This window comes from Sapajus apella, unplaced genomic scaffold (genome assembly GCF_009761245.1).
Source record: "Sapajus apella isolate SASKATOON/1434 unplaced genomic scaffold, GSC_monkey_1.0 scaffold84, whole genome shotgun sequence".
In the NCBI taxonomy this organism is placed as follows: domain Eukaryota; kingdom Metazoa; phylum Chordata; class Mammalia; order Primates; family Cebidae; genus Sapajus; species Sapajus apella.
In genome coordinates, this window is record NW_022437024.1 from 2,186,036 (window position 1) to 2,210,392 (window position 24,357).

The 24,357-nt window shown below is 41.4% G+C and overlaps 1 protein-coding gene across 3 annotated transcripts in view; it reads right to left on the reverse strand.

Annotated features, from left to right (window-relative positions):
* The window catches only part of GRIN2B (glutamate ionotropic receptor NMDA type subunit 2B), a 417,330-nt gene that overhangs the window by 164,448 nt on the left and 228,525 nt on the right, over positions 1 to 24,357 (reverse strand). For all 3 annotated transcript variants that reach the window (XM_032253693.1, XM_032253694.1, XM_032253695.1), the window contains one exon: positions 21,261 to 21,859. In XM_032253693.1, the coding sequence (XP_032109584.1) occupies positions 21,261 to 21,859 (599 nt within the window). The remainder of the gene's footprint in view (positions 1 to 21,260; positions 21,860 to 24,357) is intronic.

Genomic DNA, 24,357 nt, shown 5'->3' on the forward strand with positions numbered 1-24,357 from the left:
TAATAACCAAAAAACTGACTGTGTTTTGATACTCACTTGGTTCCAGGATCCCTGCTAAGCACTTTGTATACATTCTCATTTAACGATCAGAAAAACCTTACAAAGCCTTTAGTATTGCCTCTGTTTTTACAGATGAAGAAGCAAGCCCAGAGAGGTTAGGGACCTGGCCATGGTCACTCAGCTAACAAGTATATGGGTCGGGATGTTGAGAGACCCCCTGGCACCTAATCGTGTGCCAAGGGCCCCAGATCTCATTTTAGGCAACAGTGAGTGTTAAGTTTCTTCCCCACCAAATTTGTCCTACACCTGGTAATAGGAGGAAAATGGTTTGAATCTTTCCCTTCCCTTAAATTTCTTCCTTATGCTGTTTATAAAGTGATCAAACATTAGGCAACTGGGCAGAATAATAAACTGAATAATTAATCCCTGATTAATGGTAGTTAACTGTACAAAAAAGGAAATAAAAGACAAGTAGGGTCCACAAATGCCTGCCCTCTCTACCACATTTGATATTACTGAACCCCTTTTTTCTCTTAAAATGATTACTTCTTTTGGCTTTAATAACATGTGTACCTATACAGCTGACCACCGCAATCTCGGTCCCTGTCTCCACCAGGCCTGTGAGCTTCGCTGAATACTGTGGCTCCTCCTGCCCTGGAACTATAGCTGATATTCAGGGCTCAGTTCATATCGCACTTTTCTCTAGATGCTCTTCTGAGAGAACTCGGCTTTTCTCAACTGGGCCACTGACAGCTGTACCCACTCTATGCTGATAGATTTTAAATCTGTAATTCCACGCTCCAGACTGCATAGCTGTAGGCACTACAAGACAACCTCACTAATGTGTCCAGCCCTCAGTTCCGAATCTGATGCATCTTCTGTGAAAAGCAAGTTCCCACTACAGCTTCTCAATTTCCACTAATCTACTGTCATTCCTTCAATCTGAAAATCTAAAAGCCAGCTTTGACTATTTTGTCCTCTGTATTGGCTCTACAGAGAATATTACTGGATCCTAAAGAAATGTCCTTCGAAATTATCTTGCAATCCTTATGGCCACCAAAATTCTGCCTCATCACCTCACATTTTGGGAATTTGAAAAAAGCCTGATTTGTCTCCCTATCTTGATTTACTCTTGCCCCATTCTCTCACAGAGTGATAATGAGATTAATTTTCTTAAAATAACCATTTTATCATAACCATTTCATCAAGTGTTTCCTATGACTACTTTCCAGAGTAAAGCTAAATGGCACTAATGTAGCCTTCAGGGTTCTCCATGACCTATTGGTTAATGGTAACACTCATTAAGCCCAGGGTAGGGATTCAAAAACTAGGCTGTTTCATAGAGCAAGGATTTAGAACAAAAATACGCTAGTGGTATCTAGTTGAATTCATTTACAGAATCAGAACATGTAAGAGCTAAAGCTTAATGTAATGCAACCCTTTACTATTGCATGCTCATTACCACGCTATTTTTTTTTTTTTTTTGGATGAGAAAACAGATGTGGAGAAAATAAATAACTTAATTAAGATCACATACTTACATGCCAACTCCCGGTATGGTACCTTTCCAACCATAGCCTGTTACCTTTCAAAGGAGCCATTCTGTTCTGCTTGTAAACACCACACTTTTCTTCCATGACCTGTTTACAAATCCATTCAGGTCAAGTTGATTCCAACATAACCCTCACATGAACATTCAGTGTCAAGTCCAAATTTTTGTTTATGCTGTTATTCCCATTTGAAGAAATGCCCCCTTGCCTCAGGCCTCTGTATTCTACATTCTTTTTAATCCAGGTCAAGTGCCACTCCAACCCCTCCAAGACATGTCAAGGCTGTTACTTCAGCTGACATAGACAATATCCCTCTCCTTTAGCATTTGTATTGTACTATGCCAATTTGAGGCGTGTAATCATATTATTTCACGTTTACTTAACATTTTTGTGTTTGCGATATTCACTTCTCGACTAAACTCAACTTCTTAAGTGAACTGGACCGTGTCTTTCTATTGTGTTAGCCTTCACAGTGAATACAACTCTTCGCAGAGTAGGTACTGTACAGCTTGTTGAAAATATAAAGAATTTGAGACCAGGTTGATGATATCTGGGGAGGATAATTTCCATTCTAAGTTTCAATTTGCTAAATGAAGCCCCCATAGGTACTTAGCCACATGAGTAAAATGACCCAAAGGATACTTGAAAAATATAAAATTCAAAGGAGATGAGATGATTTTGAGATCTTTAAGCTATGAGAAATACAGCAACTTGTTATAGAAATCTAGGCACAAGCTAATGAGGATAGTGACTCTGCAGGTGGCAAGAAAGGATGACTTAACTTAGGGGCACTGTGCAGGGTGATGGGCATCTGACTGATGCAGACATAAAAGGAATCAAGAGCAGTGAGGAATCCCTTCCAAGTACGTTACTGATTATAAAGCCTGAGACCATAGGAACACTTTATGCACACAAAGCAAATGCTGAAAACTAGCTCAGAGCCTACATGCTTCTGCCAATGAATCCAAAGAATCATCTTCACACATGAAGAATGGCATATTTAATCTTTAAAAATAATTATCAGGTTTTTTACTCCACATGCACAAACCCCATCTTTTATTTATTTATGGATTCATTCACATGTTCCGTTCATTCAATAAAAAATGTTCATGTCGGCTGACGTGATGGCTCATGCCTGTAATCCCAGCACTTTGGGAGAACAAGGCTGGTGGATCACCTGAGATCAGAGTTTTGAGACCAACCTGACCAACATGGAGAAAGCCTGGCTCTACTAAAAGAAAAAACTAGTCAGGTGTGGTGGCCCATGCCTGTAATCCCAGCTACTCGGGAGGCAGGGACAGGAGAACTGCTTGAACCTGGGAGGCGGGGATTGCAGTAAGCTAAGATCACACCATTGCACTCCAGCCTGGGCAACAAGAACAAAACTTTGTCTCAAAAAAGGAAAAAGTTTATGTCCACTGTGCCATGAATCCTAGGGTAGGTACTGCAATGAATTTTTAATTTGAATTGTTTGTACATCTATGTGCTATGCCAGAGGTATGAACAAAGGGTTATGGGAGCACAAAAAGGGGAATGACTAATTCTGCCTGGAATTGTTAGAGAAGGCTTCAGAGAGGAGACAACACTTGAGTCAGATCTTAAAGGACACCCTGTCCTTCCAGGGAAATTGAAAGAGAGTAGCATCATAAGGAACAGCCTATGCAAATGCACGGAGGAGTAAAAGACTGCCATATTCAGAGAATGGCCACTCACGTTATTTGATGTTGTGAGATCACAAGCAGTGTATGCTGGCATAAGGGAGGGAGTTGGAAGATAGGGTGGTTAAATAAAATAAGCCCAATTATGAAGGTTAGGCCCAGATACTCAAAGGTCTTTTATGGCTTGCCAAGAAATGTGGACCATATCCAGTGGATAAAATAAGCCATCAGAGATTTGTGGGAAAATTAGATTTCTGCTCTAGATATCCAATTCTTTATTATTTGCAGCACACAGAAATCTTATTTGATCCAATAAAACATGGTTACAACTTCTTTCTCATACTCAACTTGATTTGAGAAAGTCTACTGTAGCCACTCTGAAGCCTTCAATGATATTGTCTCCATCTAAAGAAGTGCAGACACCAAGGTGATGGGTTTTTTATCATCCAATGCAATGACTAGACATCAGCTTCTTGGGAGATGAGTTAGGGTCTTTGTCATCCCTTTGAAATTGATATCTTGTCCAGCCTTGGGTCTAATTCCTTTGTGAAGTAAATCACACACTGTTTGAGAAACTGTGAGCATACATTCCTACAAGGAGTCGACCTCCTTTTCCCAGAATTAAATTCACAAAAGCAGGATTTTCATTTTCTTATGGCATAAGGCTGCTATGTTAAGTCAGGCTGCTCTCCTGCCATGATGCTGCTGCTTTTTCAGCAGAATCTTAATAGTATCATAATGACATTCTGATACTTAATAATATCAGAATAACTATTAAGCTCTGCTCCAGAGATGCAGCACCTGGGCAGTATAGGATCATGCCCTAATCTTATTTATGAAATGCCTCCTTCTCATCAGATATGTCCTGTTCCTTTATGTCTCCTAACAATTTCTTATAGACATATTTCCCTCTTCCTTACTAATAACCGGAATGACTGATTCGACAGCTGGTACAACCAAGTGTGAAGAAGCAGGATCCTTTCCCAGGGTTTGGAAGGAATGGAAGACAGAGGATTTTTGTTTTGTTTTTTGTTTTAGGATTTTTTTTTTTTTTTTTTTGGAAAAAATAACCTCAATCTGAAGCACATGTCACTGCCAGGGCTGATGACATAGCATGTGTATCCTTTACATGGCACCCAAAAGATTTCCAAGGCTGAACTGAATGCTGAGCTTGCTTTCTTTTCCCACTTCTCACTTTTACCTTTGCAAAAGAAATAGAAAAAGAAACATTTCTCAGTTTCCCTGACAGGGAGAAACATGAACTATCATCTCCTGTAGAAAAGGGAGAAAAAGCACAGGTAACCACTCAACTCCTGGATGTATCCTCAGCTCCTCTGCTCCTCCAGGATAGCATATGGCATTTCTAGGTCACCCTTTAAGCATGGCAGCCAGCACAGTGAGGCACTCCGGGCAGATTAACTATGGTACCTCTTCTCCCTCTCTGGTTCTCAAAACAATACCAAATAGCCAGGATGAAATGTGGGTGACGTCACTTCAGGCAAGATGGAAACAATGAAAATCAAAAAAGGAAACCCCTGTAAAGCACAAGGAACGTTAATTATAGAAACAGACTCTTGGCCACTAAAATTCACAGGTCTGGAATTGTTTGAAGATGAAATGTAGTAGCTACATCTCATTTCATCCATCCTTAACTTCAAATGCAGAGCTTAATGTTGCTTTGTGTGTCCCTGATATGAAATCCAGAAAAACCTCCATTTACTTAAAAAAAAAAAAAAAAAAAAAAAAAAAAAAAAAAAAAAAAAAAAAAACAGCTAAACACATAATCCCACTTATAGTACCAGTCATTGGCCATATGGAAAATAAGAATTTAGCTGCCTATGTAAGATATTTGCAATCAAATTTGGAGAAGCCAAGTCAATATTAGAACATGCAATATAATAAATTCCTTGTCAAAAGAGAAACATGCATTGTGTGGCAATTAATAAATGCTACTTAATAGCGATTAGTTCTTCCCTCATATTACACTTAAGGGGAAGCGCCTCTAGAAAGTTTATATAATAGCTTAAATATGAAATCTAAAGTGTGGAAAACAAGCATTCTAGACTCATTTCTTCCTGCTCATTCCACAAAACTCAAATCCAATGACCTTAAGGACATGATGCAAAATGGTGTCTGTTCATCCAGGCACTTTTGTGATAAACGCTAGAGAGACGGCTGGATGAGTGGAAGAGATGGACTGAAGCCAATGGCGAAAATTACCTAAGAGTATCCTACTTGGTACGTGGACCTGGAGGTTCTGCCATGGTTCTTTTCTCACAGATCATAAAGTGCATTAACAATAGTAATAAGCATTTCTTTCTCCTTTTCTTCTTATTCCTTCGGACAAACATAAAGTTTTCAAGTGTTTAATCAGATGGATGACATTACCCTTTCCATAATTCTGAAAATGTATGCTCTTTCTTAATACAATTTCAAAACTATGCCTTGGCCTTGCTTGTCCACAGCAGATGTTGCCAAGACTGGGCTCAGTCAGAACCACAAAAATGCCACACATTATGAATCCACCTACAAACCCTTTCCAGAACATCATCAAGCCCATCTCAACTGGTTTCCCTGAAGGAGGACTCTCCTAGCCTCCAGGAAGAACACTGTAAGATAAAGACAGTCCACCATTTCTCTTCTTTTCTTGGCGCTTACCCTGTGTCTTATTCCAAACACTGCTTTTCTTTTATCTGCAGTACTTTAGAAAGCCATTTCATTAAATATAACAACAGTATAGTAATACAAAGAACATCACTTTCTAGTGCTAATAACTTTCATTTTTAAAACCATTTGTGTACTCCAAAATTTAGCAAAGCATCAATTTCTCATCAAGGCCAGCAGACACATCAAATTTGAAACTTTAAAGTTGTTTCTTTTGGGTTTATGATCTATGTAGAGAGGAATTGAAATGCTGTTTAAAGTCAAATTTGTTTTGCTGCTCATGTTGCCAGCTTTACTGATGAAAACTCATCCCTCTGCATAAAATAGACTCATGAAACACCAGCAACAGGAACAGAAACCAAATTAGGAAATCATGACCACCTGCAAGAGGATCACCATGACGAAATGTTCACATCCTGTACCCTTTTCAAATTTTGAAGCTCAGAGCACCAATAGAAATCACAATTTTCAGACTAGTCAGGAGAGAATTAAAGGAAGGAATTCTTTCATGAGCACCAAGTTCAAATGCGTGTGAATGCTATCATTGCATTTTACCCTATTCTGATAACTGGGGTCAAAAAAGGGATGACAGCAGAGTGGAGAACAGTGATTCACAACCCCTGGCTGCCCTTAAGAATCAACCTGGATCCTTTTAATACACGTCTATTCCCTGGACCCTTACTCTATTCCAGTCCAGCTAGATCAGAATGTGTGCTGGGTGGGGTCTTGGGATCTGTACAGTTTCTTAAAGCTTCCCAGGAAATTTTAACATGCAGCCATGACTGAGAAGCATTGACACAAGGAACTCAAAACACAGAGAGATGAAAACAGGCGAAGATAGCATGGGAGGAAGTCAGCAAGTCAGTATATCCCTGAGGCTGTTGAATCGGCATCAGGTGATACCTTTTAGAAGACTCTTGTATCTGAAAAAGAAAACACACGACTGGGTGTGGTGGCTCATGTCTGTAATCCCAACACTTTGGGAGGCTGAGGCGGGTGGATCACCCGAGGTGGGGAGTTCAAGAGCAGCCTAACCAACATGGAGAAACACTATCTCTACTAAAAATACAAAATTATCCGGGCGTGGTGGCACATGCCTGTAATTCCAGCAACTTGGGAGGCTGAGGCAGGAGAATAGCTTGAACCCAGGAGGCAGAGGTTGTGATGAGCTGAGATTGTGCCATTGCACTCCAGCCTGGGCAACAAGAGTGAAACTTCGTCAAAAAAGAAAGAAAGAGAGAAGGAGAAAGAAAAAATGCTAACTTCTGGTGATCCTAAAGAACCTATTTTATTGGGATTACTTTATTCACCATCACTGCCTCTACCACCCAGCTTCCTTGCCACTGCTCTCTACTGTTCTCCAAATGTTTGGGATGTAGGTCTCTCCTGGCCAGCCAGATGGTGAACACCTGGGCTGTTCCCCACAGTTCTGAACACCCAGGTACCCACCAGTGTAATATTCATGGCTGATGAGAAAGACAGATTCTGACAAAAAAAAAAAAAAAAAGCTGATCGCATCGAGAATGGTTCTGAACACACAAGTATTCAACTTGGCTAAGCTGGTTAATTTTGGAACTGGACTGAAAGTTCGGGGAAGGAAGTGCTTCCCTAAGGATTGAGCCACTAGAGGCCGCTCGGAGCCAGATTCTCACTAAACCATGATATGAAGTGGATTAACATCAAGGGGAAAAGGAAGGCTGCTGAGTAGCACCGGGAGTCATAGCGACCCCATGGTTCCTGTTTTTAAATTTGGTGAGTGTGCCCACAAAGTGCAGGTGTATGCACGTGGGGAAGGGGACTCTGGTCTATTTCCAAAGAATAGTCTTTCATGAAGTTTTAAGTTTGCAGGTGGCCAATAATAAGATTGGAGAGTTAAACTAGAATCAGCTATAATGGAACGGTTCCTTTCTCCTGAGCTCCACTCTCTTGGCCTCTATCACAAATGATCCTCCACGGCCTTGGGTCGGAGGTACCAGGAAATTTGTGATCATTTTCACTAACATATTCTGAAATTCTTTGTCCCCGAAGCTCATTCTGCTAGCCTCTTAGGCAATTCACTTTGTATTTCAAGAAAAATAAGTCTAAACAGCAAACTAAAATAACCTGTGGACACTCCAGTCATTGTGAGGACAAGTAGATGAATGCTATGTACTGTCTGTATCCCCAGCATCCGGCACAGCATTCAGTACAGAATAGGGAGTCCAAATTCCTACTGGATGTGTCACTCAGTGAACTAGAAATGAAGGTAATTTTGTGAAGTGCAGAAAGGTGGGCCCCACATGTCCCATTTCTTTCATTTCCAATAGCATCTTCTTTTTTTTTTTTTTTTTTTTCCACTTTTCTCCAATCTCCAGCTGAGTACAAGAAGGCTTAAACAAATCCAAACTGACCTGTCAAAAATGAATAGTGGTCCTGGAGGATATTTGTAAATCATGGCAGAGGTTAAGGTCTTGTTTCGTTCTATTACATGTCTCTGACAGTATTTTCAATGTGTCTGTAACCTCCCTGAATCTTGGCAGGTTGTAGGCCAGAAAGTTTGCACCCACTTCAGTTCCAGGGGTTTTTCAGTAATGCAAAGACTACAAGTTGTTGTTTTTCAATCTATGGGTTAAAGGATTTTTGAATAGGATAAGAAAAAATAATCCTCCTTCCCATTAGGAAAAGAGAGGTATCAGCAAGATCAGGGCAAGACCAGCAAGTGAAGATGGACACACTTCAGGACGGAGAGTGAGATGAGCAGGTTCAGTGTGGGACATCTTTACCATGTGTGTCCTGGATGCAGCTCCCAGGCTGCTCCTGGATTTATCATGGTCTAGTCTTCAGGGCAAGAAGTAAGCAGAGAATCCAAGAAAGGTAACTCTTTATTACCAAATCACCCTGTCCCACAGGCTAATGATATGTTCATATACATGTGAGTCATGCCAAATTGACTCAACCTCTTCAGCAAAGGACATAGAAAGATGGATAACAAAGGGCAAAGTGCACCTGGAATCCACAAAAATCCACAAAGCAAGCAAAAGACTTACTCTTTCTGGATCAGAAGGGGTTTGAGGGTATTTGTTGTTGTTGTTGTTATTTATTTATTTTGAGACAGGTTGTCACTCTGACACCCAGGCTGGTGTGCAGTGGCATGATTATGGCTCACTGCAGCCTCTATCTTCCTGGGCCCAAGTGATTCTAACCTAAGCCTCCTGGGTTGCTGGGACTATAGGTGCATGCCACTATGCCTGGCTAATTTAATTTTTCTGTATTTTGTAAAGATAGGATTTTGCTATGTTACCCAGGCTGGTCTCAAGTGATCTACCTGCCTCAGCCTCCCAATGTGCTGAAACTACAGGTGTGAGCCCCCTCATCCAGGCAATCTCAGTTTCTTTATCTAAAAATCGGAGGTAATCATATCCCTGTACAATAATTTTAAGTTTAAATTATGCTATATAAAGCCCTTGGCACCTAGTATTAACTCAATAATCTTTTTTAAAAAAAAATTTTCTAAATTGCTGAAGCTTAGTATTTTTAAGTACAGGCTTTTTCTTGATTATAGGAAGCATTTAATGGAAAATTTCAGAAAGGTATTACAGAGTTCTCTGACTTTTTATATCTTAAATCAATATAATTTAAGCTCTTATTGATGACTAAAATGACTATGCTATTTTGTTATACAGGGATCTTTCACACAGGGTATATGCTTTCCAGGGTATGGATGACTATTCTCCCCAAATGGTGTTAGACAACTCTGCTTTTCAAGGTTTTCTGCTGAGTATTTCTAATATCTTCCACCCTTTTCCATTTTGTTTGTTATTTATTAATTCTGTTGGCTTGCCTCCCTGATCCCTAGCATCATGTCTGTTAAACCTAAGCTGTTGTTAGCTAGGAAATCATATAAGCAAATATCTCAAAGTTGTCTAACAAAGATATGGCCTTGGCCCTCTCTTACTTGTTAACAGAACTTTTATTTTTATTGACTGATTGATTGATTGAGACAGAGTCTCACTCTGTTGCCCAGGCTGTAGTACAGTGGCACGATCTCTGCTCACTGCAACCTCCAACTTCCAAGGTTCAAGTGATTAAGCTGCCTCAGCCTCCCGAGAAGCTGGGATTACAGGTGTGCACCACCACACCCGGCTAATTTTTGTATTTTTAGTAGAGACGGAGTTTCACCATGTTGGCCACGCTGGTCTTAAACCCCTGACCTCAGGTAATCCATCTGCCTTGGCCTCCCAAAGTTCCGGAATTACAGGTGTGAGCCACTGCGCCCAGCCTAGAACTTTGATTTTTAAGTGGGCACATTACTGCCCAGGTTAAAACTAAACTAAGCTAAATTTCCCAATTTTCCTTGTTGCTAGCTGTGGCCACTGACTGATTTCCAACTAACATGCTATAAGCAAAGTGTGGGACTTAAGGGAATTTCTTAAACAGGGACAGGAATTACCTTTCTTCCTTTCTAACTTCAATCCGCTGCTTGAAAGTGGTGTTCCAGCAACCATACGAGGCATGGGGATGAAGGACATATCCAATGGATGAAAGAGTGGAAATCTGGCAGGCATCTGGGTCCTGATGACATGCAGCTGTCATCCCAGCTCTGGACAGACTACCTAAATGTGCTCTGGGTTACTGGGACTGCACACATAGATAACCCAACTGCCCACAAGCTTCTTAGAAGTATGTGGAAACAGAGAGTAAATGTGCTCTGAGTGACACTCTGTATGACAAGAAACAGCAGTCATTTTAGGGCAAGAGTTTTGTAGGCCGGGCGCGGTGGCTCACACCTATAATCCCAGCACTTTGGGAGGCCGAGGCGGGTGGATCACGAGGTCAAGAGATCGAGACCATCCTGGTCAACATGGTGAAACCCTGTCTCTACTAAAACTACAAAAAATTAGCTGGGCATGGTGGCGCGTGCCGGTAATCCCAGCTACTCAGGAGGCTGAAGCAGGAGAACTGCCTGAACCCAGAAGGCGGCGGTTGCGGTGAGCCGAGATCGCGCCATTGCACTCCAGCCTGGGTAACAAGAGCAAAACTCTGTCTCAAAAAAAAAAAAGAGTTTTGTGTCAGGGATTTTCACTCAGAGCCCTTTTCTGCTTTCTTCATGACTGTCGGTTATGTTCTAGATATATCAGGTTGTTGAATATGTGACCTCCTGTCCTGTAGGTAAAAGAGCCAAGTCTGCATGTGAACATGTGAGCACATGTGACAGAAGTGAGGGCAACGAACCCGTGTAGACTGCGGAGTCCACTATTTTGAGTCATAGCCGCTAATACATGTGTGCATACACACACACACCTTTTCCTCTATAGTCAATAATGAGGGAAGTTTGACACATTATTAAAATCTGTGTAATAATGAACTATAATATAATAATGCTCTATTGTGCTGCTTTTTACCTAAACAAAAGTGCCTGAAAGAATTTTTTTTCAAGTGGGGGGTGGGGTAGGAAGTGGGTGGGAGTGTCTGGAAATAACTCTGGGAAACAAAAAGGAAGCAAGCATGTAAGGTTTCTCTGTTGATGTCCACAGCCAATCCTTGCAGTGAATAAAAGAAGCCTTCATGTGTTTATTACATGATTTAGTGAGAAGATACACATGAAGATTATCTGTATGAAAATGCTTGCTTTTATTATCATTATTAGCCATAATGATGAACAATGAAGTTTTTGATCATTGGGTTTTCTATCTGACACTATATGTATTTTGACACCTATCGCCATCTGGACCCCATCTATATATAATCTCTTTTGGAAAACTGAAAAGGACCACTTACAATGAACATGATATTGTCACAGAGTGGCTTTCATGGCTATTTCTGTTGCTTGTTAGGGGAGAACTTAACTTTAGAAAAAGAAGATTCATTTATAGACTCATCAAAAATACATAAAACCACTTGACTACTAAGTTTCCCTCCTTTGCCAAACAATAAATATGCTAGATATATTTAGTGACCATTCTTACAGCCATCAAGACTTTAACAATGGAATCAGATTGAAAGAAAATACTTTCTTGATATTCATCAGAGCTAATTCCAGGGAAGCCATTTTTTAAGAATTCCTCCCAATTTCTATCCCATATTCAACCTTTCTCATGTAATAATCTAAATTGTCTCAGTAATAGAAAGAATTAGAAAAATGCAACACATAAAAGTGTTTTATCTAGTTTTCTTAATTCTCTGTTCACTTTACAAATGCAAATATAAATACATAAATTAGGTGCTGTCTGAATGTGTAATATGCACACATGAATACGAGTGTGTGCATGCAAGAATTCCTCAGATGGTCATTTATGAACACAGAAAGGTAAAGGATTTAAAAGCTTTAACTGAAAGCTGGCTAAAGAAGAGAGGGGCAGCAAAAGATCAATGAAAAAACACCCAATAGAGAAAGAGACAGAGAAGAATAAAGAAAGACAGAGGGTGGGGTGTGGAACAGTAATGAATGAGGAAAAGAAAAGGCCTGAGCATTGAGGGAAGCAGTGGGCAGCCCCCGGCCGGCTGCTGCTGCTGGAAGCTGGACAAGAGGGAACAGATTTCAGCCGCGGGGAGCTCTAATCTGTCAGCAGCAGTTCCTTTATGTGTGACCAGCCAGCTCAGCTTGGAGACTGGTACCAGTCTGGGCGAGCTAACCCCACCGTGTCTTCCCGGAAGAGGATGTGCCACCAAAAATTTCTGAAAGCGGAGGGAAGGTTCTCTTGCTAGCTCCTGCCGCATATCCTCCTTGGCTTTTCCCGTGTCCTATCTACAGTGTTGTTCAGGTCCCTCAGCAGTCATCTTAAATGCACTGCTTCTTCCAAATCCTTATTGGCTACATCAGATCTTGGAGAATTTTCTCCAGGACATGACCACCTAAGCATCCCTGACAGCAACATTTGAGAGGAAACAAAGAGAAAGATTCAAACCATTATCTATTTAAATTGTGCGAGATCTCATGTAGATGTGAAAGCCACACAACCATCTCTGCTCTCGGGAAACTCATGTTAGTTAAGCTGACCTTGCACAGCTGTGGTCCAGCCCTCACTTAGGCTTCCAGCCCATGTATGTAACCAGAAATGACAGCACTCCAGCTTTCTGGCAACTCCTCCCCATCCTTACCCCCACCCAGCCAGCCTTTATCCTCTGGTGGGAAGAGAGAGCAGATGGAGAAAGGACTCCCACTCAATTCCTAAATAATACCAGCCTCGATTACCATTAACTATGAATTTGCATCCTTGTCTAGGTAAGAACCAACAGAACAAGAGCCCTGGGGACATTGCCAGGTCAGGGCAAAGGTTAACGGCGAAGCCCTGGCTGCATGCCTGCCCTTCTGAGGACATGGCCAAGCAGTGGAGAGGCAGCATGCTCCAGCTACAGAGCACAGCTCCTGCCATCAGGATACCTGGCTTCTACACCTGCCTGGCCTCCAACAGAGGAATGACTGCTCTGAGACTGTGTTTTCACATATGTAAATTCCATCCCAGTGTCTATTCACTAAGAAGACCTGCATTGAAAGGGTTGGATTAGATGAGCACTGAAGACTCTTCCAGCTCCAATGCTCTGATGCTCAGGAAAGCTGAGCTTTCTTTAAAGCTTCCTTAATGTGCTACACAGTGAGGGGCTGAAATCCAGGACCCCCAAGGCAGATCAGGCCAGACTCTGGCATCACATAGCCTGAGCTGGGGATCCTGGGCATCGGGTTCCTTAAAAACATATGAAATAAGAATAACGATTCCTGCCTTTTCATTCCTGCTTTTTTTATCTAATAAATATTTATCAAGTGCCTACTGTGCTGGGAATACAAAGGTTAAAAAAACACCTTGCTCTCATTGAGCTTGAATTCTACTGGGAGGAGAGAAACAACAAAATATTTTAAAATATAATTTAAACAGTATATCAGATAAGTGCTATGGCAAAAAAATAAGGCAGGAGACAGGGACAGAGAGGGCTGGGGGGGTGGAGGAATACAAGCTGCCCTTTTAAACAGGGTGATCAGGGAATGTGTCTCGAGGACATTTGCATCAGGATTTTTGCAGGGATCAAATTAGGTAACCGCACAGCGCTGGGGATGCAGTAAGTACTCAAAAAGGCAACTAACGATGGAGTTCATAACTTTTGCAGCCTGGCTGACAACTGGAGCTGATTTAAATATATACCTATGACCCGCTTCTTAACCCGTGCCATTGTCACCAACCCACGTCCTTTCTGAGGCAGAATCTGTTTTCAGAATGAGGCTTGTCTGCTTTCTCCACTGAGAGCCATTGCCCTTCTCTGGTTTGCTTCTGTCTTCAAGACCTTCCTGTTCCTTTACATAGACCATGTTCCATCTGTATCTTCTTCTCCAGCATGGATATGCATTCTCCACCCCACTCACTATCCTGGGTGAAATGTAACTCTTTCCCTACTCACCCTCTACCTCCTGGCCCCCTCTTCTAAACCATACTAATTTTTTAAAGGAGTGATATAGTTTGGATGTTTGTCTCCCCCACCCCGCAGATCCCATGTTGCAATGTGACCCTAGTGCTGCAGATGGAGCCAGTGGGAGGTGTTTGTGTCATAAAGGTGGATCCTCATGAATGGCTTGATGCCCGCCCATGGTCATGAGTGAGTTCTCACTCTACTAGTTCATGTGAGAGCTGGTTGCCCGAATAGCCTGGCACCTCCTCCCCTCGCTCTCTTGCTTTTCATGTGTCATTATGTGACATGCCTACCACTACCCCACCTCACCTTCCACCATGAGTGGAAGTTTACTGAGGCCCTGACCAGAAGCAGATGCTGGCACCATGCCTCTTGCATAGCCTGCAAAATTGTGAGCTAAATACACTTCTCTATAAATTAGCCTCTGGTATTCCTTTATAGCAATGCAAAATGGATGATAGGAATCCATTTTGGACTTTATAGAAATGCAAAAAGGAGAAAGGCGAAGAGAAAAATAAAAGCAAGGAGAAAGAGGAAAAGGAAGAAAAACAAAGAGACGAAAGAAGAAAATACTACCACCTATATTATGGGTGAGTTTTAAATCTTAAAGTCAGCGACAGAATTAAATCGGGATTAAGGAAAGAATCCTGTATGGGTTCTGAGGTTTAAATATTTGAGAATGCCTTACACAAGTTTGAGTTTAGGGAGAAGAAGCAACAATCACTTTCTGAAATGACCATCTCTATGTCTGATATGAGGAATGTGGAAGACTAGAGGAAAACAGAAGAGTTTGACTCGTCCTCACATTCAATGATTGTTCTGTATACAGCTAACACATGTTTTTTTTTTCCCCCATTTATTTATTTTATTGCTTTTTAGGTTTTGGGGTACATGTGAAGAAGATGTAAGATTGTTGCATAGGTACACACGTGGCAGCGTGATTTGCTGCCTTCCTCCCCATCACCTACATCTGGCATTTCTCCCCTTGCTATCTCTCCCCAGCTCCCCACCCCCCACCGTCCCTCCCCTATTTCCCCCCAGCTGACCCCAGTGTGTAGTGCTCCCCTCCCTGTGTCCATGTTAACACATGCTTTGCTATGCCTGAACTACAATAAGCACTGAGTATCTTCCAGCATGGTTATTAGGGTCTTCAATTATTTTTCCTAACTTATATATCTTTTTATTGCCACTAAGCAGATGAAGTCATCCCCTCCCTCTGTACACAGGTGTGTGTCATTTCACTAAATATTTTGCATTAAAATTTGCATTTTTATGCATATACATAAAAATGTGGCTTTCCTTAGACTCTGGTACACTTCTGTAATAAGACGAAAGGCCAGTGCCAGCTATACTACTTATTATTATGCATTCATGTAACCTTTTGGTTGGCTCACATGTAAATTAGATTAAGTGAAGTGAACCTATAACACATGTTTGCCTTACCATAAATCTGCCTGTGCTTGGCACTCAGTGAACACTTAATAACGAATAAGAGATGGGTAATGACCAAGCAGCTCTTACCATAATGTCTAAAAACTAATTGACTCAATTCCTCATTTATTTTTTAACCTTTCATCACTTTCCAGGCCAAGAGGCAAATGGGGATCCCATGGGAACAATCTGGCTCATACATTGGTTCCAAAGACGGGGAATTTGCCTCAAGGTTGTAGGAAGATTGAGCTTATCACAGCTCCTTGATTAAGAATCGAACAAAGTACTTTTTTTCACATCAGTTATTCAAAGTCACTCTTTCCCATCCCTCAAAGGCTGGGCCGGGAGGACCCAGCCTTTTGAGATGGCAACTTTCACTGGGAAAGAATTTGGGGGAGGAGGAAACAAATGTTGAGTAGGAAAACTAAAGACACTGGGGAAAAGTAATTAGGCAAGATTCATAAGAGGTTTGCTATATTAAGATCCATCTATCTCAAATAGCATCCGTTCTTTCTACAGGTTCCAAAAGTAGCTCTGTATGAAGAGAAGCAGCAGCTTCTTAGGACAGAAAGAGACCACAGAGGTATGTGGCAGGTGTACCATCACGTGAGTGACAGAAACAGACCATCAGAGCATTACAGAGCACATGGAGAAGGAAAATAACCACTAACTGCTCCTTGGAGAAATGATAAATGAAAAATGTAGACAGGTGCCTGCTAAAAACTCACAGTTTCTTCCCAGCTCAGGGGGATAAAGATGGGTTTGGACAACTGATGTAACCATTTTCCAAACATTTTCAGATCATCTAGTACCAAAAGATTTTCAGATTTTTCTCAAGAACCAAGAAAAGTCTTCCCTTAGAGAATATATAGCATAAGAAATTCTCCAGCTCTTTCAATCAACTAAAGCTCTCAGTTGGAAGAAAACTAGCTTAGCATGTCTTGGGCCATAGTATAGGGCATCATACTATATTTATTAATAAGGCACAAATGAATGCTATGAAGTTCCAACAGAAAATTAATTCTTATAAGTGTACAAAGTAGGGTTGCCAGATTTAGCAAATAAAAATACAAGAGCCCTATGAAATCTGAATTTCAGGTAAATAACAAATATTCATTTGATATAAGTATGTCCCATGCAATACTTAGGATTGACTTATGCTAACAAAATTATTCACTACTTATCTGAAATTCAAATTTAACTGGGCTTAGGTATTTTTATTGCAACGCTGGAAAAATGCCTCCTCTAGGCAACCCAGATGCTACCTGGAAATAATCACTAAGTCTATAGAGGGCCAAGCTTCAAGGAGGTAAGAAGTTATCAGTGAGGAATTTGGATAACAACTGATAAATAATGTTCATTTGATAGTGAATTGAAATAGTATATTTAAGGATCCTCTCTGAGAATGATTTTTATGCCATAAAAATATTTTTTTCCTTTGGTAACTGACAAGTGAATTACTTTAAATACGTATCTCTCTTTGGGATTGAGGTATATCATATAACCTCTTCTCTCCATCCCCGAAACCTAGACTTGAAAACTTCCACCACATAGAAAGCAAGCCACAATCTGGAGAGGTGCGAATAAGAGCTGTACCTCCCCCTACAATGCTTCTAGGGAGGAAAGGGGCTATGAATGGTACTGCCTTTTCAGAAAGTGAGAGGAGAAGCCACTTTCCCAGCCTACATCCCTAGTGTCATCCTGGGGCTGGGCCACTCCCAGAAATCTCCCAGAGAGCTTTCCTCCTACTGCAGTTGCTGGGAGGAAAGCAGCAGGCCAAAGAAAAAGTCATCCTTATAAAACAACCAGCCATTTGCAGCAATTTTATTTGCAAAGATTTCCTGCTGTGGCTAAACGGTGTGGCTGCTTGGTTTGTTATTTAAAAGAGTGACCCTAGTGAGACCAGAGCTCTGAAGCCGGTGGAGAGTCTGATTTCAGACCAGGGTCAGTAGGAGGAGCTTGAACTGAATGTGCCTAATTGAATTCCACTGCTGCTTTTGAGCATGCGGTGCCTGGTGATAAAACTGCAGATTTGGGGCTAACTCTATAAACCGTTAGTCAACCCCAATCCTTTCTGGGTCCTGATAGGAAACTATATTAAAATATTCTCAAAACAGGCAAGGATTAGAGTCAAGAACTAGAAGAAGCTGTATCTGGATGGAGAGGAAGGAAAAGAAAGACAATGGAGACAGGGGAAGGATGCAGGTATATGGACAGGAGAGATGTCCAGCAGGCAGGTAGATGCAGAACCCAAGAAAAGGCAGGGAACTGGGGCAATTTGCAGATGAAATGTCTTAGTGGAGAAGTAGGTAGGTAAATTTGAAGATACTTCTTAAGCAGTACATTTGGGAAATCAAGTGAAGCTGGACTCCCTTTCTCTCTCTCAATCTCTCTGCTCTACACTGGTGCCTGAGGAATTGATGAATAATCTACACTGTGTAATCCTTGTTCCCTGCAGGACTGCTACACTGGAGAAGACGGATGTGGGCCTCTGTGGCCATCTTGACAATAAGCTCTTGGACTGAATAGGGCCACCTTCCTGGGTGGCCACAAGGGAGCATCTCAGGCCTCAGAGAGATGACAACAAAGGGTAAAACCAATTGTGATCTCAGAGATGTGTGGTTAGAGACCAGGCTTCAGAAATGACATTTACATTGTAATGTAACATAAACTAAGCAGGGAATAATAATATCTGCAGATCGGTGTTTACCCAGCGGAAGTTTTAAGTTAAAAGCAGGCATTCCTGGACCATATTTATGAACTTTAAGGTAACATTCACTTGATTTCTTTGTGTTGTTGGGCAGATGTTTTAGCCTCAGTAATCCTTAATCATTAGCTTTGATTTTAATTAGCAAACATTTGGGAAAATAATCTGAATCGGATTTGAATTTAATACTAAAAACAGTGGGAGGAAAACCAAATCTACAGAACTGAATCAACAGTTTATTTTTCAACAGAATCTTTATTATCTTGTAAAGACAGCAGAACAGGAAGGCTCCTGCAGAGCAGGTGTGCCCTGAGTCTTGGAGGACACCATTCACTTCTCTGTGCCTTGCAGTGTGTGGGAAATGGGGTCAGAGAAATGAGTGCAATGGGAAGGTCACTACTCTCACAGAGCTCACAGGGAAGGGAGATAACACAGCATGCAATTGCCAGTTTGAAGAGTGGCTTTATCGGAAAAGTACAAGATGCAGTGAAGGCATATAATGCAGTGATGTTAGTCCAAGCCTTGGGAAAGACTTCCCAGCAGAAGTGATGCCCAAACTGAAGCCTGAGGGATCTGGGGAATGAAGAGCATGAGGCAAGTAAAGGCACATCAGCACATGTTGGTGGGAAGGGGCACACTAGAGAGTAAGGTTAAGGCAGAGAGATGAAGAGCTGGAAGCAAGAGAGAGCATGGTGTTTTCAAAGAACTAAACTAAATTCAGTGTTGCAGGAAGGTAGCGTGCAAGGCAGAGAACAGCAGGAGAGAATTTTGGAAAGATAGGCAGGGCCCATGAGGCTGAAGGCTTTATAAACCATATTAAGGAGATTGGACCTCATTACAGGGCAATGAAAAGCCCCTGAAAGGTATTATGCAAGAGAATGATGAAATGACATTTTTAGTTTTGATCACCCTGGCTGCATTGTAGAATGAAAAGCAGCAGAACTGCGAGGAGAAAGATCATGTAAGAAGCCCTGCAGTAATTCACGTAAGAAAAAATAGGCTGGGATGTTGTAGGGGAGATGGAAAACAAGAACAGTATTCCAGAGGTATGGGTGGGGGGACTAAAATCCAGGGCAAACAGTATGATTGACCATGAGGTGTCAGGGATATGGAACCAAGGGCATCTTGGAAATTTTTATTTTAGGTAACTTTGTAATAGGAAATATAATTTACAGACAGTGAAGATTTGGCTAGGAGAGGGTGGGAGACTAGCGGGAGAAGAGACAGAAGTTCAGCTTTGAACACTGAGTTCAGAGTACCCATGGAACCTAAAGAAACATATCTGGCCACAGCTAAGGACACAAATTTAGGGCTCACGGGAGAGGTTCCAGTCAGAGATGTCACTTTGGAAAATATACAGACATTAATTGTATCCTTGGGAATGGATGAGAAAGGAAGAGGGTCTAGGACAGAACCCCAAGAAGTGCCCATATTTCAGAGACACATAAAACAGGAGTGTGCTAAGGAGCCCCAGATGGAACTGGAATAGAAGGAAACCAGAGATGTAGAAGGAAAACCAAGATAATCTGCACCAAGCAAGGGGCAGTACCTAGGGATGATGGAAAGAGCAATGTCTAGAGAGTTGAAGGTGGAATAATGTCAAAATTGGATCACAAATATAACTACTGTGAACCTGGTTTGAGTTTCAACCCTGAACTGAAGCTCTACTCTACAGACTGCAGCCCAGCTCCCTTCCAGAAGTTACCCATTCAACCTCCACTCTATGTTCTTTTAACATCTCAAGTACACCTTTTAATATTTTATTTACTAAGCGAGATGGTGAATACCTGAGTATGCATATGGTTTTTCTGAATACCTTTCTGTACATCTTGATACAATTAAAAATAATTTCAAATGGATGTCCAAAACACTGTTGAGTGAAAGAAATCAAGCTATTGAACAGCAAATATTCTTATATTTCCATATATGTAAAACTGTAGATTTATATCCATATAAATGCACATGCATAGAGAGATACCTAGAAAGATGTTCACTAATCATTTCTATAATGATTATCTCCAATTAGTTGGATTTAAGATTATTTTTAAAACACACTTCTTTGTGTTCTACTTAGTTTGAATTTTTATAATGTATATACATACAAGTTTTATACACATAATAAAACCATGAAAGTATAGTATAGAATCTTCTACCCCACATAGTCATCTAATACCCCACGGGGGATACGCTGCAGTCGTGGCTGAGTATGCAAGATGAGGTCTTGCTCAACAAACCAGACTAAAAGCAACCACAAAAGCCACCTCTATAGCAGCAGCCTCAACCTTAAAGACAGAGGCTGAGAAGCAAGAGACAAAAGCCAAGCCTATTTCTTTAAGGAAAGAATATCCTTTATATGCCTACAGACCCTGCATAACCTGTTCTTCACTTTCTCTACAATATAGCAACATTCCAAAGGTAACTGGACTAGTCCTCCCTTATTGCTAAATCTCCTGCATCCTACCTAGTGATCAAGTAGTACTCGGGGATCAGAGAGGCCTAGATTCAACTCCAAACTGACCGCTCACTTGCCCCATGACTTTGGATAATCTATGCCTCCAAGCCTATTCTCTTGTATTGCAAAATAGAAACAATTGTTAAAACCCGACTTACAGAGTTGTTTTGAGGATTAAATGAAGCCAAACATGCAAACACATAAACACCTAACACACAGTAAGTGCTCAAGAAGTGAAAGTTGTTTTGGCAAGGTTGCATCCAAAACACTACCCCCATCATGACCAACTGCCACGCCCAAGGCCAGGCTTCAACCTGCTGCCATCTTGAACTGTCCTTCCTGTGGTTTCTGAACTTTCAACCCCAGTGTTTGAAGCTCCCCTCTGATCTCCACCATCAGTGTGCCCTCTGCTCCACACTCACCTATTTAGCATATTGGACTGGTAGATTCTCTTCTCATGGGTGTTGTAACAACTGCTTTTGGGCTCAGGGATGAAGCTGTGCTCGGACAGCATGTCAGAAGCAGCAGTGGTGATTATGGCAATTCCATCTCTCACTCTGGCGGGGAGGCCATAGTCCCATTCATCATATGATACAGAGATGAGCCCAGTGGGGAACTCCGCAGGCACTGTGTCTGTATCCCCTGCCACCAGACTGGGAACGATCCACGTGTAGCCGTAGCCAGTTAGCCCTACTGAGTTAGCCACTTCAAAGATGTAGGTGGCTTCTTCCTTGGTACAGTAAAGAAGAATGATGGGGCTTTGAAGTTTCTTGAGCTGATTCTGGATCTTAGAATCTCCATCATCCAGGGACATGTCCAGTAGGAGGACTTCCTCTAGCTCCCAGCCCACAAAGCTATTTTCAATGGTGCTGCGGATCTTGTTTACAAAGTCCTGGTAGCCAGGGAAATAGGTGGTGACAATAGAAAAGATGTACCAGTCATATTCTTCCATGATGTTGAGCATTACGGAAGCTTGCTGTTCAATAGATGGGCCAAACTGGAAGAACATGGAGGATTCATCCTAGAAAAAGAATAGGACAAAAAAAGAGAGAAAGAAAAAAATCAAACCAAAGATGGTAAATGGAGATTTTGAACCAAGTGGATACAAAGATTTGTGTTCATTACTTATTTTTATTAAATGGCTTTAAAAATTTGTATTTATAATAAATATTTTTAAATATTTAAGTTGCAGACATTTGTAATACCTTTCTTCCTAAAATTATCTCCTAGACTTCACAGAAAAATCGAGCTAGGTCCATACTACACTTGCCTTGTCTAAAATCCTTGGGGCTACTACCAGATCCCAGGGAAGCTCCCCAAAATCAAATATGTTATATTTCTACAGCATAACGTATGAAGAGTCACATAATATAAAATAAAGGCTCTAAACGGCCTCATGTCAGTTCAGGTCAGGTTTTGCTGTTAAATGAGTTAAACAAACACATAGGCACACGCTAATGCAGACATATACACACACATACATACTTTCAATTTTTCAAGGATTTTGGATTTCTTGATAGTGAATGTGTATCACTCGGTCACAGAGTGAACAGTCAAAAAATGTCATTGATCTACACATAAACCTATCTAGGGAGGTGAGATAAGCTCAGTGGTCCAGAAGGTGAATGGTACTCAGGTGCAGGTATCAGGGAGAAGTATGTATAGTGTGAAATTCAATCAGTGTGTATTCTATAAACATATTAAATTAATAGCACATTTAGTTTGCTAACTTCTGATAATAAGATATGCAGAATTGAATAAGGCTCAAACAATACATTTAAGCTGCAAGTTAAAATTATTGCCATTTGAGCTCATATCTGATTAAGCTTTAATGCAGACATGTAGAAAACGTGCTCTCTCTCTGACCTACAGGACACCACAGGTCTCAGTCTGATCTGGGTATTGCACACACACACCCGTCTGCCAATTCTGAGCATCTTCTGATTCCTCCTTCCTTTCCAGGGAGAAGCCATTTTAAATGTCTCCCATTTTAAGCTGTGTTTCACATGCTGTTCAGAGATGTCAAGCCCTGCATTTTATCTCTACCTTTAGCTAGGTGAATCTGAAACCACAAAATGAACACCCTCTCAGCCTTGTCCTCCTCTCTTGACTATCTCCCCTGACTTCCTCCTGGGTAATGGTATCTCTCTTCTTGCTCTGTGCTCCCTATCTTCTATCCCGTGGCTCACCTCCATTTTATAACAATCCAGGCTAACAACACAGTGTCTTTTTCTAAGGGGCAGTTCCCTCTTATCCCCCAGTAAGAGCTTCAAAGTACAGTTACAAGAGAGCTGGGCTTTTAAACAAAATTATATAGTGGTTTCTTGGTTCAGGAATATATTGTTGAGCAGCTGAGAAATTGTTGAGTATTTCTTCGGCACCCCTTATCGAAAAAAATACAGATTGGGAAATAACCAGCTGGTATCCAGAAATCCTGATTCGGCAATGAGAGCTGCCAGCCCCCTGGCTCTGCCTGGGATGTTTGTTCTCACAGCTTGAACTTTTCACATTTTCCATACCCTACCCAGAATGAAACCCTGGATGCCTGGTCATATAGGAGTAATTTTTCCTGCTAAGGGTGAAATGGTGCTCAACAGGGCTCTCTTTTCTAGAATTAAAGATACAGTTGAAGAGGAGTTGCATAGAACCATGCAATTCAGAAAAGCAGGGAGGGTGAGGTACCAAGAATGGGTGAGTAGGCAAAGCTGACCTTGTTGTTAAGTTATACAATACTGTGGGGCTGGGGTCAGAATGTCTGTGTCCTGCCCAAATTCGTATGTTGAAATCCTAACTCCCAAGGTGATTCCATCTGATGGTATCAAGAGATGAGGTCTCTGGTGAGGTGATTAGATCATGAGAGTGAGGCCTTCATAAATGAAATCAGTGCCCTTATTAAAGACGCCCCATAGAGCTGCCTTGTTCCTTCCACCTTACTAGGACAGAGCAAGAAGGCGCTCTCTGTGGGTCACCGCATGAGCCCTCAGCAGTCACCAAATCTACTGGCACCTTCATCTTGAAGTCCCCAGACGGCAGAACCATAAGAAATAAATTTCTGTTATTTACAAGCTACCCAGTTTACAAGTAGCCTGAAAGGGCTAAGACAAGTGGAAATCTGGGACAATAGAACCTTATTCCAAGAATTATCAGTGGCCTATAGAGGACCATGGCAGGAAAGGAAGTCCAGTGGCAGGCAACACCCCTAGAATAGCTGTCACTTTAAAGAGATACCCATTGGTTTTCCTGTCATGCTTCCAGCTAAAGAAAAATTAGGGGATTCCCAAAATGAGAAATATGATCGCATGAGCTTCCACAAGCCCAGTGGTTATAGCAAAGGGAAGAAACTGTCCAATATGCTTTAAGATGTATGAGCTTGGGATAAAAGGGATCCCAGCAGCAAACAAAGCAGGTCTACCTATTCTGTGATAAATGAACAAACAGATCCTATCACAGGAAGGTTCTTGAATACATGCAAAGTTCATGTGCTATGAAACCACAGCTGGCTCAAATGCATAGCAAGAG